Raw genomic sequence first — 16,881 nt, forward strand, 5'->3', positions numbered from 1 at the left:
TCGATTGATATCGTTAGCCGTTATGATCAGCTCCGAGGTGTACAACCGTTTGCGCTGTTACGGTTCGAATTACTCGCGCACCATTCTTATCTCCCGCAAGTAATCGCTTCTCTTTCTCTCTCTCTCTCTCTCTCTCTCTCTCTCTTTCTCTCTCTCTCTCTCTCTCTCTCTCTCTCTCTTTTCCACGTGTGCGACCCGGCCACTTCTCTTTTCTTGACGCGCGTAACAAACGGCATTACGAGGGAACACGCGATACCGGGGTATCGCGCTCTAGCGAAGGTGCGTGTTCCCGCTGCGCTATTTTCGCGCCGCGAGACGTAACAAGATCGACCTCGCGGCTCGAGATTATAGGGATTCAATTTTGACTGATCGACTAATCCGTTTTGTTGTTATTCGCGTTAGTGTATTGTACAACACTGTTGCACTCGCATCGTGTTCTTTTTTAACGAGAAGAACACGATGAGACATGGTTATTTTCTACAGAGTATTCTGCAGAGATTGTGAAGCACGAAAATTCGGAAATTAAAACGCACGCTTTCTGAATTTCAATTATCACGCGTCAACATGAAGAGACCCGCTTTTGACGTTGTAGCATCGCGTTTACATTACTCGTAGTATTTCCACAAACTATTTAATTTCGGATTTATACGTCAGTGTATCTCGTGTTTCCGCGCGGATTATCGTAAAGCGTTACTTCATAAAATTAAGGATTTCAAGCGTTCGGGTTGCAAGTCAGAAAAACAAGCGCGATCCGAGTAAAAGGTAACACCGTCGGGTAACAATAGGCGGAACGGGAACTCATCCGTCGAGTCTTATCTAGAAAAACTGCCTGAACGGTGTGCCGGAAGCGGAAAATAACGCGCTCTTTTTCTTGCGCACTCAACTAATCGCTAATTAGCAGACTTTCCGAGCAGATATGTAACATTCCGAAATACTTGCAGTAAAACTTGGTAATAATAGTAACGGCGTAAAGAACGTTGTGACTCATCGACGCGTAATAATAGCGAGCCTAATTAGCAGTAAATAATGATAACTTCGCTCGATGGAAGATTTTGTTACGCCGATCACACCAATTACGTCATTTGGCTATCTCTTATGCAGTTTTAGCAATTCTGTAATCGCGCATTTCCGTCGTCGACGGCTCTGTTTCTCGCGCGTCCCCTTTTTCATCGAGAAAGATCGTATTCTTTTCTTCGTACACGAATCGTGTCTCTCGTCATTCCCGAGGGAAAATTCTGGTCCCGTCATGACGATGATCCGACGATGTAAATAACGCAAAGAGGGAGAGAACCGAGGGATGGAAGAGAGTGAAAAAGGGTGGCAGAAGCGCAGAGGTGGAAGAAAATCGCAGATAGGGATCGCGAAAATCAACGACGGATGAATATCGGCGGAGAAGAAGTAGAAAAGGAGAGAAAAAAGAGGAGAGGAGGATTCCCTCTTAGTTCCAGGCATCGGACTTTCGTGCGAGCTATGAGAACGTTCCCACTCCCACGTCCAAAGTGCTCTTTTCCTTTTCCTACGTGCCACCTCTTTTCCCTCCCACGCCGTGACTCTTCCTTTTTCTCCCTCTCGTTATCTCCGTCTCCTCCGTGCACGCGTCCTCCTCCTTTCCTCGCACACCTACGTACGTACATACGTCGGTTGAGTGATCATGGTTCATCACGGTTCTTGCACTCGAATATGGTTGCAGGGGCGGAATAATGTCCGCGTGACGCCCTGATCTCGATGACAAATCGGATAAATTAAGAAAATCGTTCGAAAAAAGACGGTCGGAACTGTCGGAAGATATGAAATATAGAAGACTGTGTAGGAATACATGGTTGATATATCCGAAACTATAAGATCTTGGAGCAGACGCGCCGCCGCGCCTTAAAGACGCCCATAGATGTCTGCAGATGTTGACAAACATCCACGATTTTATCGCGCTTCTGTTACGCATAAGTTATCTAGACCACCATATATTCTTCGTGTATCTATATTTAGCCAAAGATCACAGAGACGCAAGTGATACAGAGTCCCGCTAGTATTTCAAACTCTTTCATTCTATCCACGTTTTTCGAAATCGTTCTTCGTTTCAGTTTCCCGGCTGTTTTTCATCTTCTTAAAAAGATGACGCGATATTCTGATGTTAGGTATAGAATATTAACAGAAACGAGGAACTCACCCTGCCGACGAAGAAGCGGCGATAGCACTTGGCCGTGTCGTCCTGGTCTATCCTGGGCTGCCAGGCCGGCTGCGCCGGCAGCAATGCTCTGCCGGCGGAATCGAGGGTATGTCGATGATCTTTACCGTCGACCCAGTACCCGGACGGCGTGACGACTAAGGGTGGCTGGACGCCGGTCGCGGCTTGCTGCAAGGCTGCTTCCATCAGCGCCCTACCCAAGGGCGCGTCGCCGACCGGCGACGGCGATAAGGTCGAGGTGTGATTGCCGGGTGCACCACCGGGACTCGACGTCGTCCTGTCATCTCTCGGTGTCTGCAACAAAATTACAAACCTTCATTAATTCATCTGAAATCTGATCAGTCATTCGAGGTCGCGCGAGGTATTCAGGTAGATGTTGGCATGCACAACAAGTATATTGCTGCACATAATTATAAATCGAGAAATTTTATTTTCTTATACTATATACAGCTAGAATATCGTTTGTTAAAAAGTAGCCGTGGATTTTCTTAATTTTACTCTTTTAATTAAACTTCTGTTTGTATTTAACAATTAAATGCTACCTTATACTCAACATTGTTATTTAATATTATTAATTATGAATCTAATGGGGAAGGACGATACAGAACGTCGCGCGTCTCGATACACATACATCAACCTCTTCCTGTTCATTAATTCATCCGAAGTCTGATCTACATTTTTGGGCAAGATATTCCAATAAATATAGTAGATAGTTTCCTTAATTTTATTTTTTTAATTAAACACTTTCGTTCACATTTAACAAATAAATGATACCTTGTGCTCAATCTTGATATTCAATACTAATCACGAATCCAATAGGGAAACACGATATTATACAGAACGTCGATACTTCCACATCAGTCTCTTCCTGTTCATTAATTCATCCGAAGTCTGACCTACCTTCGTACAAAATATTCCAGAGGATATTGACATATGAAGAAAGTAACGTTATTGCGCATAATTATAGATTGAGGAATTTAATTTTCCTAATACGCAGCTAGAATACCGTTTGTTAAAAAGTAACAATGGATTCCCTTAATTTTATTCCTTTAATTAGACATTTTCGTTTGCATTTAACAATTAAATGTTACCTTGTGCCGAATATCGATATTCGATATTATTATTAATCATCACGAATTCGAGGGAAAAGCACAATACAGAACGCCGACCCCTTCCCCCCCACATCAACTTCCTTCTCTTGATGTAACCGAGCGTTATTGACTACTTGTTTATCAGTCACCAATGTAGGTGTTCGATTGCTCGTTTTCGTGGTCGGTGACGTTGATTGCTTCGTATTGCTCATACATACATCTCTCTTTCTCTCTATCCTTCGTGGCAAACACGATCGATCGGCCTGGGAGAAAGAAGCGCGAGCGAGAAGAAGCCACGCGTGTCGTAAACGTCGTCGTAGAGAGATCGAGGCGAGTAGGTCGAACGGTACGACCGCGACGGCGACGATCCTATACGCTGGCGACGAGCGACGATTGGAGAATCGGTAACGATACACGTCCACGTATCACCGTACACCGAGCGCACCCACGCAGAGATCCTGCGGACGCTAACCGGTCGGATATCGACTGTTACTCGATACGACGATACGAGTATTCGGTACTCGTCCCGCGGCGAAGCGCGGCAACGCATCGATAATACATGTAACTCTAAGCGTCTCGCCCACGCGCGCGGAAACACATCAGCCGGATAATTAATTGCTTATTCGACAGGACATTAATGTCGATCCGCGTAATGTCGGTGACACTCTTGGACGACATGCGACATGCTTGGAGTACGCGCGCGGTCGGCTTTATCTCGCTACCCCGACCGACGTGAAAAGTTTCGCATTTTCTTGCTTCAAGCATAATACATATAACGTTTTTCGATTATTCTAATGGAAGAAGAAGAGCGGCGTTCTCCACTGGCGATTAGCCGCGTGCAGTTAAGCGCTATTGCTTTTGCGATAGTTGCGCGCCTCGAGCACCTGCGGATTTCTCCAGCTGCGTAAACGCGGTCGCGCATAAAAGTGCGTTTTCTCCGGGTCTTTATTAGGCTAGAAGATCGCGGCCTACTCATGTCGACATGCATTTAAGTGTAATCTAAATTCAACTCCAAATCGCTCGCACGAAGTTTAAACTCGACTTCTTTCACGTGCCCTCTCCCCTCTTCACCCCCTTTCGCTCTCTCGGATTTAATTCGAGGTGCAACCTGTAAATGTATCCTCTCGTAAGAATGCATTTGATATGAATTATTATCGAAAATAGGAAAAAGTATACTAGAGAAAAAAAAACAACTTGCTACTCTCTGCAAGCAAAAGTCTCTTATGCAAACATTCGATCAGGAGACTTCGATCGAGTTTCGGAGGCGCGCACGCGATCGGTCATCGGATCGATATATATGACCCCTCTCGACGAAATAACACTTTATCCTCGTGCAAGCCGCGATAGCTTTATCGATCAGCGACGCAAGCCGGATTACGTTACTACGCGTCTCACTCGCTCCGCTACATGCACGTGTGCCGCATACGACCGATACACGACATATAGGAAGCACCGGCACGATTTAGTTATCAAATGCCACTACGAAACGACACGACGTAATGATCGTCATGATCGGCTGATCTCGATTAAGTAGTCAAATTGGGGATTATTAACGTTGTCGATCGCGAGTTAATTCGCGTGACAATTAGGTACGGGATCAAGTTCGATATATGTATTAAAAATCCAAGTCAAATCCAATAATCAAGTTTTATTTTCTATATAGGTTTCCAGTAATAGTAAAAAATAATATTTTATACATTGTGCTTGTAAAATAATCGATTCCAACTAGGTTTGTTTTGAATTTTAGTATGAATACTTGCAGGATTCAAAATGTATCTACTTATTAATTTCTATCTTAAAAAATAGAGTCTTTTACAAATAATAACTCGAATTCTAAGAATAAAGTTAATTGTTAGTTTAAAGAAAGTAATGTGTGTAAAGGTTTTAAGTAACTTTTAGTCTACATTTTTATTTATATTTTTATTATATTTAACTTTAACGATTAATAGTCTAATATTTATAATTATCAAAAAACAATCCTCTATATTAAAATAATTACCTCTTTATACAAACGTTTTGAAGGGACGTCAAATTTCTAGTAAAGTACTACAAAAAAAGAAAAAAATATCCGCAATAACATACTTGAGTAGATTCGAGTCCTGCTGAAAGTAATACTCTTGTTTTTCGAGTTATTCATAGAAGGTTCGAACCTATTTCGTCCAGGTTCGGGTCTACTCGAAAGTATTGCTTTTATTTTTCGAAATCATAGAGAAACTATACAAACAGATTCAAACCTACTTGTAAGATATCTAATCCTATCGCTTAGCGACGATCTTCCGAGAAGCATATTACCTATATAGTCTCGATCCGCATCCGATTCTAGTCCGAGCATATATCGCGGGTAATTCTAACGATACTGAAGATATTTTAAATCATGTGATTCTCTTTAAAGAAAAAGTTGATTAATTGCTTAATACGGTGTCTACCCAACAAATTTTGTATGTCTTACCACGAACGCTATAGTAAAATTTTCATTACAATAAACGTATAATGATAAAATATTGTGTAATATGATATTAAATAAGACTAAATCCTCATGAGTGTTGAGTTACCGCACACTTTTTACTTCACATTGTTAATAGCTATTTATGCTCTCTAAATCTGAATCAGTGAATAGTCACTGATTCAGATTTAGAGAGTGTCATTCAAAATGTTACACTAGATAACGTTCTTTTTTATAAGCGTTTACAAGATTTTGATAGCATTGATCACTAACGACTACTATAGTATTAATTTGTTGCGATCACAGATGGGAGTTTTCCTTAGGATTTTATATGTTATGCCAGGGACTCACTAAGACTGTGCAACGTGCAACGCAACGGTTGCTGCAACTAGTGAGTACGTCTTATTCCGGAACAAATCTACTGTGAAAAAATTGTAGCAACCGTTGCGTTGACGTTGCACGGTCCTAGTGAGTACCCGGCCTTATATACACTTTTTTGCATTCACGCTTTGCTATCGTCGGACGATACGAATGTATCGAAGTCGAGCCTCAGTAAACTAAACTTCGCTCGAGACTCTCTTATTCCGATGGAATCGTTCTATTTCGAGTTCGGTTCCGTTCGAACGGCGCGGCAGAATGAACACGATTTTAACGAGGCGAGGCGGAGAGGAAAAACGGCGGAGTGGCGTGAAACGCGGTTTAAAAGTAATGCGGATGTGGCCTCTCGGATTACGTTTCTTCGAGGTCTTCCTCGTCGACTTTTCTGTGTTCCTTCTCTTGCGAGAGCATTTTCAGCTAACCACGTGTCTCTGAAAAAAGAGGAAAAGAGGGAAAGAGAAAGAGAGATTCTCCCCTTTCGCCCGCTAATTTTAAGCACCTCTAATTTTGAATGTGAGCAGGAGAAAAAAAATTCAGAGATGGAAGTGTTCGAAAAAGAACAGGAGAGAGAAGAGGAGAGAAGAGAGAGTGAGGGAATGCATGTAGCCTCCTCCGCCAAATATAAACCTCGGCAGTCTGGGTAAAGGACTGGAGAGGCAAATATCGCAAAATGCTTCGGTTTCGACTACTACCCGTTATATTTAGAGTACTTTCGAGGTACGGTCGCGATCGTGACTTTGAGGAGATTCGGGTTAATTGGAACGCTTGGAAATACACATTTATCACATCTTCCGTCAAAATCAGCCAAGGTCGTTCGGTTGTTGAACGAGTTATTGAGAATGTAACATCTCTTTTGAGGCACTTTAATGTCGAATGGATCTTGATGGCTTTCGAAAACGTTGAGGAGAGCCTGTCGCGACCCCGATAACACATACGCCGATATTCCAGCAGCAGCTGCCGATATATTATTACTACCACCTGCCGCGACACCATATGCTCGCATTATTAGCACCCACTGCCCGCCTTTATGGTGGCCCATGTTCCTCATGCGATCGTGTAACGGATGGAACATGGAATGTACTTTACAGGTGATTTTAAAACGTCGTTCGGACTTCTCGAAGCTATAACAACGAGAAGAATGTCGCGTAAAATTGAGAAATTACATTCCAATTGAGATTCCGAAAAGAAAAAACATAAACTCGCAATATGCAATAATAAAATATAATACGCAAAAGCTTTCTGACGACAAATAAACATGCATATTGATTTAAATTGCATGGTATAGTTCTTTATAGACCGTGCAAGAATGTCTGCTAAAAAATTAAATGCTACATACAGACCGAAATGTTGCGTATTAATCCTAATCGTCTAGTCTTTGCAAATTCATTTTTTTACGTTCAATTAATTTTTTCAAGTTCTCGTAATTTTGCTCTTACTGATTGTGCAAATAACATTAAATAACGTCGAACATTGGTACACATGCCTGCGCATAATTCCCCGCGCGACTCAACGCCCGCCGATGTAACGTCCGCCGATGTAACGTCCGCGATGCGTGCACATGCACCACGCACTCTATTTCCGTCCCGGAGAATCCGAGGTGAAACTCCTTACTATCGAAACGCACCCGCGCGTCTTCGACATTACGGCTTGATTTTACGGCGGTTTATTAACGTGAGAGCACGTATGGTTGCGAGAATAACGAGTGGGATAATGTCCCTGTCCCTCGTTATGCGCTTTTCATTGCGAACGCGTCCGTCCCCGGCAAATGGCAACTTTTTTCCACGAATTAATTAATTATGGTGATGAACGTTGGCTCGGTTAAATAAGAAATTAACGCGTGTAACACTGTGTATATTGAGCTAATGAGAACCTACAACGACGATAACGATCAAACGCAAGAGTTGTGTTGATGTATCTCAATTAGAGCACAAACGTAAAGTTTAAAAATATGAAAAAATTGATTCTAGAGTTGGAAATGTTTAAATTTATCTAAATTAACTCTAAATCAATTTGGATTATTTAATGAATTTATAATATACAAATTACATCAAGTTGTTAAGTATAACTGTTGCATGAATATCTATTGATTTATCTTTAATTAACTATAATGGATTATTATTATCACGCGCGATTGCACGAATTCGTTGCTTATCTTTCTGCAATTAATCGATCCTGATTTAACAGGAAGGCTGCGCACTAAGTTCCGGAGAAAGTTGCACTCGCGTCTTGTAAGAGCACAAGGGCTGATTGTACTCGATTGGCTTATCTGAAGTGATTCACGTGGCTGACTCACACACGTGCGAGAGAGCAGACGAGTCTTGAAAGAAGGCCCGTTCGGGCCTCGTCAATTGAACGAAGTAAAAAGTTGTCCGATACGCGATTCGAATGATTTTATTAGCTTGAATGCGTATTAAGCTTAATTGGGAAACTGTAGAAATGAGGAGCAAAGCAGAATCCAAGATATAATTCGACACACTGTACTTAGCCCGTTTCACACTCTTTTTTTTGATCGAGACACTGTACTTTGACATTTCCTTTTACCAACGCGAAACAAATTACTTGATATTTTAATATTAAAAATTATAATTTTAATATAAATATTATGAATCTCATAATTAAATTTAAATCGGAATGTTTTATTTGCTTTAAGAAAAAATTCAAAGTCACACATTTCTCTTCTCGCTCTACTTGAACCTCGAGATATCGCGATCTTATGCGTTTAATTATATAACGAAAGCGAAGAGCGTATTGTCCGTATGTAAAAGGGATCCTATCTCTTGGTCAACGACGCTCAGGAAACGTATTGCTCATTAACATCCGTCCGCCATGCGACTTTGTACGTACGATCGCGTATGTATACGCACCGCCCATATCCGACTTACATAATGTCTCTCTTCATGTTTATAAATATCCACAAGCGTGGTGGAAAATGTGGAAAACCGCGTACGGGTATACGGGCGATAATTATACCTTTCAAGTTGCTATTTACTGATTGCTTCGTTTTGTCCAATCGTTATTGGACGTCGAGGCTATTTTGCACGCATTATTTGCAATATCGAGATAGTATCACGCCGCAAACGTTATGTATGTGATTACTTTTGCGTTACCTTGTAGATTATTACCTCTAGATTGTAGACTATATTGTAGATTGTAGTTTTTCATTAGTTGTGTGGATTTTTGAAAATCATAGATCGTGCGATCGATGAAGAAGCACAATACTGGCGAGCCACGAGACTGCATGAAAAGCGCAAATTGGCTGTGTAGACCGACCGACGTCTACCACCGCACCGATTCAATTATAGTCAGAGGATCGTATAACGCTTCAAGTTCGAGAGAAGAGAAGATCACGCGTGGAATAGTTTGCTATTTCCCAAGGGCGGAAAGTTCCGAAACAGCATGATCCACTCCTCGTCGGATAACGGCTCCCATCAGGGGAGTCATCGTCGTTCGATAGTGCGTAGGTATCTACCGCTAACTAACCAGCGATACTATCAACCTCGGTCTGGTTGCGAACAATGGTCGGTCGGTGGGCTGTTGGCATGCGAGCGTGGAAATTATCCGATCTGAATAAAACGAGCTGAGTGGGAGACGAATTGCAGGGAATAATGTCTATCTGATATTTGAAGAAACGAGGTACGAAGATTACAAAGCTACATTCATATATAGCTGCATACTTCAATTTTAAAAACCACAGTTTATTCTAAAAATTTTGAAGAATAAAGAATATTAATTTTGTTTTAATATTTTTTTATATTCATCGAGAGATAGAATAGTACCAAAAAAATTTTGTTTTCAAGTTAAATAAATCACTGTGCAATTAGGGGAGTGTAATCAAATAATCAAGTAATCAAATTATTTTATATAAAATTTTGATAAGTTGTAACGATCGACAAGCTTCGAAAAGAGCTTTAAGAAGACTGGACGAAGAGGAAGTTGTTGCGGAGGCAAAACTCAGACAAGGAGAGAGGTAAAAGAGAGAGGATTTTGCAGGGAAAAAAGAGGGAAAGAAAGAGAGAGAGAAAGAGAGACGGTGAAAGTTGGGTTACGGAGGTAGGAGTAGCATGTATAAAATGATTCATCGAGTTGTGGGTAGCAGGAAACCCTTGATTGAATCAACGAGGAGGGACAGACGAATAGGTAGGACTTACAGAAAATTCTCGGAATCGCGAAATCACCAGGATGCGGTGCTGTATGTTAATCGCTTCTAGAAAGGAAAAAATCTTGACGCGTTACGAAAAAATTAGAACTGGATATTGATTACCAAATAATAATAGTAGCATTGACAAATAACAATAATGAAATAAAATAAATTATTATATAATAATAATGTTTCAATGCTGAATAAAGAATTCAACATAATTAATGTACTAATTTTTTTTAAATTGTAAGAATTAATTTAAATTTAACCTTCTCGCTTGCTTTTTCGTAAACTCAATCAGATAAATCTAATTTTGGTTTTTTCAATTTTTAAAATTATCTTTCTCGCGCCTCTGAAACAAGTTACACTGGTGTTGCATTCAAAATTCCTCAGTTGCACTCGCTCTAATTTCGTGAAACTTTATGACACCGTTTGAGACTAAACGTAAAAGGAGTCGAAGAGTAAGGCCTTATTTAACAAAAATTGGCGTATTTCTCAGGAAACAAAGTACTCGACGGCGTTCTGCTCAGCGAGCTGGTGCTACCGCGTGGTGCTACGTAGTTATCGGGATGCGGAAGTGAAAAACGCGTGAGAATCTTTCTCTCACGCAGATACTTCCCCGTATGTGCTTCTCTCTTCGAGAACCGCGAAAATGCCTGTAGGGCACTTGAAAAAACGCCCCGAAGATAGAAAAGAGAGAGCAGAGAGCAAACCCTTTCAGGAGAGAAAGAAAGAGAGCACGTAAAGCGGTAGCTCCTCTCTCGGAGCTCGGAATTTCAGGAGGCGAATGCAAACTACTGCCGTAGGGGGACGGTGCGGCGGCCGACAGGGTCTTGGAGAGAAAGGAAAGTCTCCTAGACGCGGATGCTGCGAATCCTCGCGCCCGATACCGTACACAATTTCTTACACAACGGAGAGCCGTTTGCGCCGTCGGAATCGATCGTGGAGCGGGCTAGGACTAGTTACGATAAGCGCGAGCAATTTCGCCTCCTCCGTGAGTCATGTATCGGTCGCAATGGTAATGTCGGAAGGGCGTATACGTATAATGCTACGCTCCACGACGCAATTCAGCCGTGGGCCGTAATAAACCTCCTCCTTTTCTTGTCCCCCTCCGGACAACGACGAACATGAGTGTTCTCATAACCAAGTTCTTCTTATTCCCGTACTTTTTCGTCTTGACAATAGGATAGACTGGTCGGTGAATACCGGGGTGGTTCGCAAAATACTCTCATTTTAATACGACATCAATTCTAGATCGTTGCAATTATATGAGAAACGCTATGACAGTGTCGTACAGCTTCGTTCTTAAATTGTTTAGCGGTTTTTTATGATATGCCAGTGTGAAAAAATTAAAACAAGAAAGATGTAACACTTATGAGATTACCTATAATCTTATTAATTTTTTGTAATGCGAAGTATCAAAATGGTGTACTAATGAGGTCACTCATGAAAATAAAATTATAATTAATTATAGGTTACACTAATATATTTAAATATCAAATCCGTAATCAAAGAAACCAATTTCTATATTTCAGTTGCTATTTATAGCCACAACCTCATTATAATTATAATTAATTTACTATGAGCTTAGCAGCTTATTGCTTACAGACATGTGTATTCTGTCAACGTTTGCCCTCCGGCGTGCTAACGAGTCGCTGCTCAGCGTTAATGAGCCCACCTCCACGGACTGATTAGTTGCAATAGTTACATCCTATTTAGTTACATAAAGTAGGATAAGAGCCCTTAAGTAGGAAGCATTATACGCGTTCGCGTATTATTACAAAGAGTGTTTTCTCTCGAATGAAATAATGAGCTTAATAATATAACAGCTGGGAATATCCAAAATTTTGCGGCTTATCAAGAAGTTGCTAAACTTTCTAAGAGAAGCTTAGCCAAATATTGGAATGTAAAATATCATGTTACGTTAATTGTGATTAATAATACACAATGTATTCGTAATGCAATTTACACAATGTATTTTAACGCTATGACTTTATCATGACAATTATTATGTAACTCCACTTTTTATCTCTCCATCAGTTTCTTCTCGAATAACTTCAGATTTATTCCTTCACATACACACATACACACATTTATGTTTTTAATATATTTTTATGTAGACACACACGTATCCTTCGATAATATGGTAATAATCCCTGTTATGACAAACGGGAAATATCGCCACCTTTATTATTCCCTTCCTCAAATCAACCGCGAACGGCCGATTCATCGTTCTAGATAGCATGTACGTCATCGCACGCTCATAATCACGTACACGTGCACACGCATATATGCGTCGCGTTACGTAAGACATCCAGGGGATGACCTTATGGCGCGTGTCTTTCGTGACGAAGTGCCGTTCGCGATTAACCCCGATGATATCGGACGATCCTTAACGCGGCCGCGGAAAATCGATCTCCTGTTTGCCGTGACTCATTCCTTCCATGACTACATCCTATATGCAAATTCAATTCGCAAGCTATTTGTGATAGCGACATATAATTCATTGTTTACATTGTCGCATTATTTAATACATCTCAATGAAATCTCTCGAAAGACAATCAAGTAATAAGATTTCACTAATGCAATCTGAAGACCATCTTATTTGTACCGATATAAGCGTCTCGACTAATAGCTTGCAGAATTTATGTGGAAGATTATAGTCAACGCATTTGGGCACCGTCACGCTTGTACGTATTTCACCAAAATTTATGAAACAAAAAGCGCTACACTGAGCACAGTTGTTCTTATTCGGACTATCATATTTTAAAATATAACCGATGTCTATAATCTATTATCATTGTCGCTCACTTGAGCGGCTGCATCTCACGCCTAAGTGATGATAAAATCCGGAAACTGGTTGTGTCACGTAGGGGCAAACGTACGCTCTTTAATGCTCGCGATAGCGTACAAAATAGCCATGCATCATGCCCCTCACTGAAATCACATAAGATGATGTAACGCGCCACGCGATGAGGAGCAATTACATCGTCCTGTCGACGCATCGATCGGAACGATCATTAACGCCGTTCACTTCGACAGATTCGCACGAGTTCCGTTCTCTCGTGTGCAATCAAAGAAATGATGCGGGAGATGTGGCAGACCGCAAATCTGAATCGATCCTGAACGTAAATCCGGCATCGAAATTTCCTCTTTGTGAGAATTCAAGCCCTTCTCTCGCTCCGGAATTATTAGATTAAAACTTAGCGATCCACTGGAAACATTACACACATTCAAGGACAATCGTGTGAAGGTTTGTGAATTCGTAAATTTTATGATGACCTTAATCGAAGAGTGCGCCGTATGATTCGTCATTAAATCTTGAAGACATTCAAGAGTTCTCCATTTGTACGTAATAGCTACAGAAAAGTACTTGCCGTATCACGCGTTGATAAATTATAATATCGCATCATACGCGACAGATCCGATCCTGTTTCAGAGAGGAATTATCCGCGCGTATCAAATCCTTTCGCAGACCAATTAAGACTTCTCGAGTAAAACGCGTGATTCCGCGATACTTTTCTCAACGACGACGTGATACGTGTGGATTACGGAGGGTCAAGCTTGTGATTTTTTCATTCGCCGCTTCTCGTCGAGTGGTGATCTACACGCGCGGAAGCAAAAAAGAGAAAAAAAAGATTGAGGGAGGACGGGAAGTTGTGTTGAATACAGGGATCCTCTACCTTTACGTACAAGGAAAAGAAGAGCTGAGTAGGTAGAGTAGGCGGCGAAGAAGAGAGAAAGAGACGGAGGCAAAGACGCGAATGAGAGAGAGTAGCAGAGTAGTCGCTTTGGTTCTCTCTCACTCTCTCTTTCTCTTTCTCTCTTGCAGGGATGAATAATTCAGTGCAGGCGCGCATTGTTGGACGCGCCCATGTACAGTCCCGTATGTACACGAACTCGCGAGGTGCGTCAGGAATGAAATTGTCTGCTAGATGCAGTCGGCGAGACTCCGATCATTCGTACGTTAGCAGTCGCGCTTGTAAAAGCTTCATCAAACAGAATCGCACAAAAGGAATCCAGCGGAATTAATGGTGAACTGCGGGGCATCTTTACCCAGGATCATTTCGCCACAGTTATTCGATTGAAACCCGGTTATTCGGTTGAAATCTAATTGTTCAAATGAAATCTAATTCAAAATTAAAATTAGAAAGGCTGAAAAATTGCGTAAACTATCATCAGGAAGTTATTTATTAAAGTTATTTTAGAATCAAAGAGAGAAAATCATTAAATTCCACTAAATTATCACTTAAAACTTTCCAGTTCTTCTGTAATTGAAGAAAAAATACCCCGAGTTTTTTCCTGAAGAAGCGCGAAAATTCTACCTCAAATATCGTAAATATTAACTTGCATTTCGGAGAGCTAAAATTCAGAATATATGGAGATCTCTGATAGAGAAAATCATTATCATGCTGTACTAACGAGCCGCAACTTATATATCATCGCCCACATAACCCTGTCACCGGTAGGACTGGTCGGTCAGGATTTAAGAAGCAGGTCAGGGATGCGTTTCGTGCAGCCAAATCCTCTCCCTTTTCCTTTCTTCTCTTTTTTCTTTTCGTGCTCTATGCAAGAATTTCGCCCTATTTCACTATGTCAAAGCCGAAGCCGTGTATATTTGTCTGATTTGACGGTTACAGATAACAAAAAATCACGCTTACTTGCAAAATTATCTCCGATTTTTAGACACTTTTAATGGAATAAACATCGATTTGATTAAATTCTTCAATATTACTCATGTCAGTTATACACAAAGTTATTAAGAAAAATTAATGTCAAATATATGGCAACTTCGGATATATCTATATAATATCAATATATTATTATTGAAACTAATTTTGTATTTCGGGAAAATCGTATTGTTACAACGTTCCGTTTCGCTCAACGCCGCCGAGAACGTCTAATCGCTTGTGCGAATCTCCGCGGGTAGTCTAACTTAATCAAGCCTATCTGGCTCAAATAGGTGCTTTTATCGCATTTAGCGTTTACAATCGCCTTCTACGCACGCGAGAATGGGGTTAAGGTCGAAAATACACAAATTTGGTAAACCAGTAGAATATACAATCTCCCGAACATCGACGCAGTAATGTCCGAGAGAAACCTCGGGGATTATTTTGATATAAAAATTATTTTTCTAATTTTACGATCGTTCTGACAATCAGAAAACTTAAATTTTAATTGAACGCATTCTTCGTTTTAATAAATGACTTTCAAGTTTCAATATTTTGTGACTTTGTGATAGATATTAAAAAGACGACGGCAAGAGAGACCGAATTCCGGACAAGACAAATCGATTTTTCGCCATTTCGTTAGCCGGAAACCAGGCGGCACGACAGCTGCAGGGTGAGTGCACCTGGCTGTTTATACAGGGTGGTTCTCGTAACATTTGCACACGATGGTGCTCCGTTTCCTGTCTGATCAAATCAAAATCCGACGTTGTTTTTTTTAACTTTACACAATCGACAAATATTAAATCAATTTTTTATATGTATCAAACATGCAACTAAACGCATTTTTTTTTAATTTTATACAACTTTTAGACATAATTATATTATTTAATTAAAAATAAAATAATTTTAGAAAATTCTTAATTTTGGTGTCATTTCTGTTGCTTATGTCTTACATATGTCTCCGCTTCGTGCTTTCTTTTCAATGAAATTTCAATGCTAAAGGCATTTACACTGCAATTACGCTGGTCGCAATAGTCATTAGCGCTATATCTCGTGCCAATTAAGATTGCATTATCGTTTATTTCTCCGATACACTTGTAACATTTCATTATATATTCTCGTAAGGAATCATGTTCCCAATTTTACACAAGCTTCCACGCAAAAGAATTTATTTTACACCGATATTTTCAAGGGAAACCCTTTATGCTTCAGGGGACACCCTATAATGCCCTATATGGACATTCCACGGTGGTGTATCGTTAGCTACGTTAACCGACTAAAATCTTCCTTCGGTTGCGCATTCGTACGAATTCATACGAGCCTGCTTTGGCTTCGGGCCTTATATGTCAAAACGAAGAGAGAGAGGGGGGAGAGAGAGAACCAGGGACACGCGAACAGCTGTGCGGCCCCTTTTGCGGAGCGCCTTTTAAAACGGTTGCTCATTCGTCCGGTAAGCTTGTCTTTCACGACTACGAGAAAACGTTCTTTCGCGTGGCGCGTGACTTCGAGCCTATATATTCTCAACCACGTCTCGTCTCGTCTCGTTTCGTTTCGTCGCGCCGTTCGTCTTTATTCTAGATCTGAATCGCGCTTTCCTGCTCGGAAATATGAATTATGCAATCCAAGATAGAGAAACGGTGAGGTTTTCGCGACGGATGAAGATTTCCCGCGTCGACGACCGCTCGGAATCTTGTAGTCGCAGTCGCAGTCGCAGTCACAGTCGCAGCTAGTCTTGTTTTGATGATGGGACGAAGCTGTGACATAGCGCGATAAGCATGCTGTCGAAAGAAAGAAGGTGTAGAGATGAGTCAGTTACATGCGGATACACCTAAATCCTCGGTGATGATTTGAAAGATGTAGCGAGTCGTTGTTTCTCTGCTTCGTGATATACCTATATTTCAGATCTTCGAGTTGAGCCCTCTGTTAACTGTACAAGTTGTTGTACGCGTTGCCGTTATAAATAAAGATTTCAAGAGAAA

At 40.9% G+C, this 16,881-nt stretch overlaps 1 protein-coding gene across 5 annotated transcripts in view; it reads right to left on the bottom strand.

Annotated features, from left to right (window-relative positions):
- The window catches only part of LOC139813752 (rap1 GTPase-activating protein 1), a 113,596-nt gene that overhangs the window by 9,170 nt on the left and 87,545 nt on the right, over positions 1–16,881 (bottom strand). For all 5 annotated transcript variants that reach the window (XM_071779441.1, XM_071779442.1, XM_071779444.1 and 2 more), the window contains one exon: positions 2,165–2,476. In XM_071779441.1, coding sequence (XP_071635542.1) covers positions 2,165–2,476 — 312 coding nt within the window. The remainder of the gene's footprint in view (positions 1–2,164; positions 2,477–16,881) is intronic.

The sequence above is a fragment of the Temnothorax longispinosus genome, chromosome 5 (genome assembly GCF_030848805.1).
Source record: "Temnothorax longispinosus isolate EJ_2023e chromosome 5, Tlon_JGU_v1, whole genome shotgun sequence".
Lineage (NCBI taxonomy): Eukaryota > Metazoa > Arthropoda > Insecta > Hymenoptera > Formicidae > Temnothorax > Temnothorax longispinosus.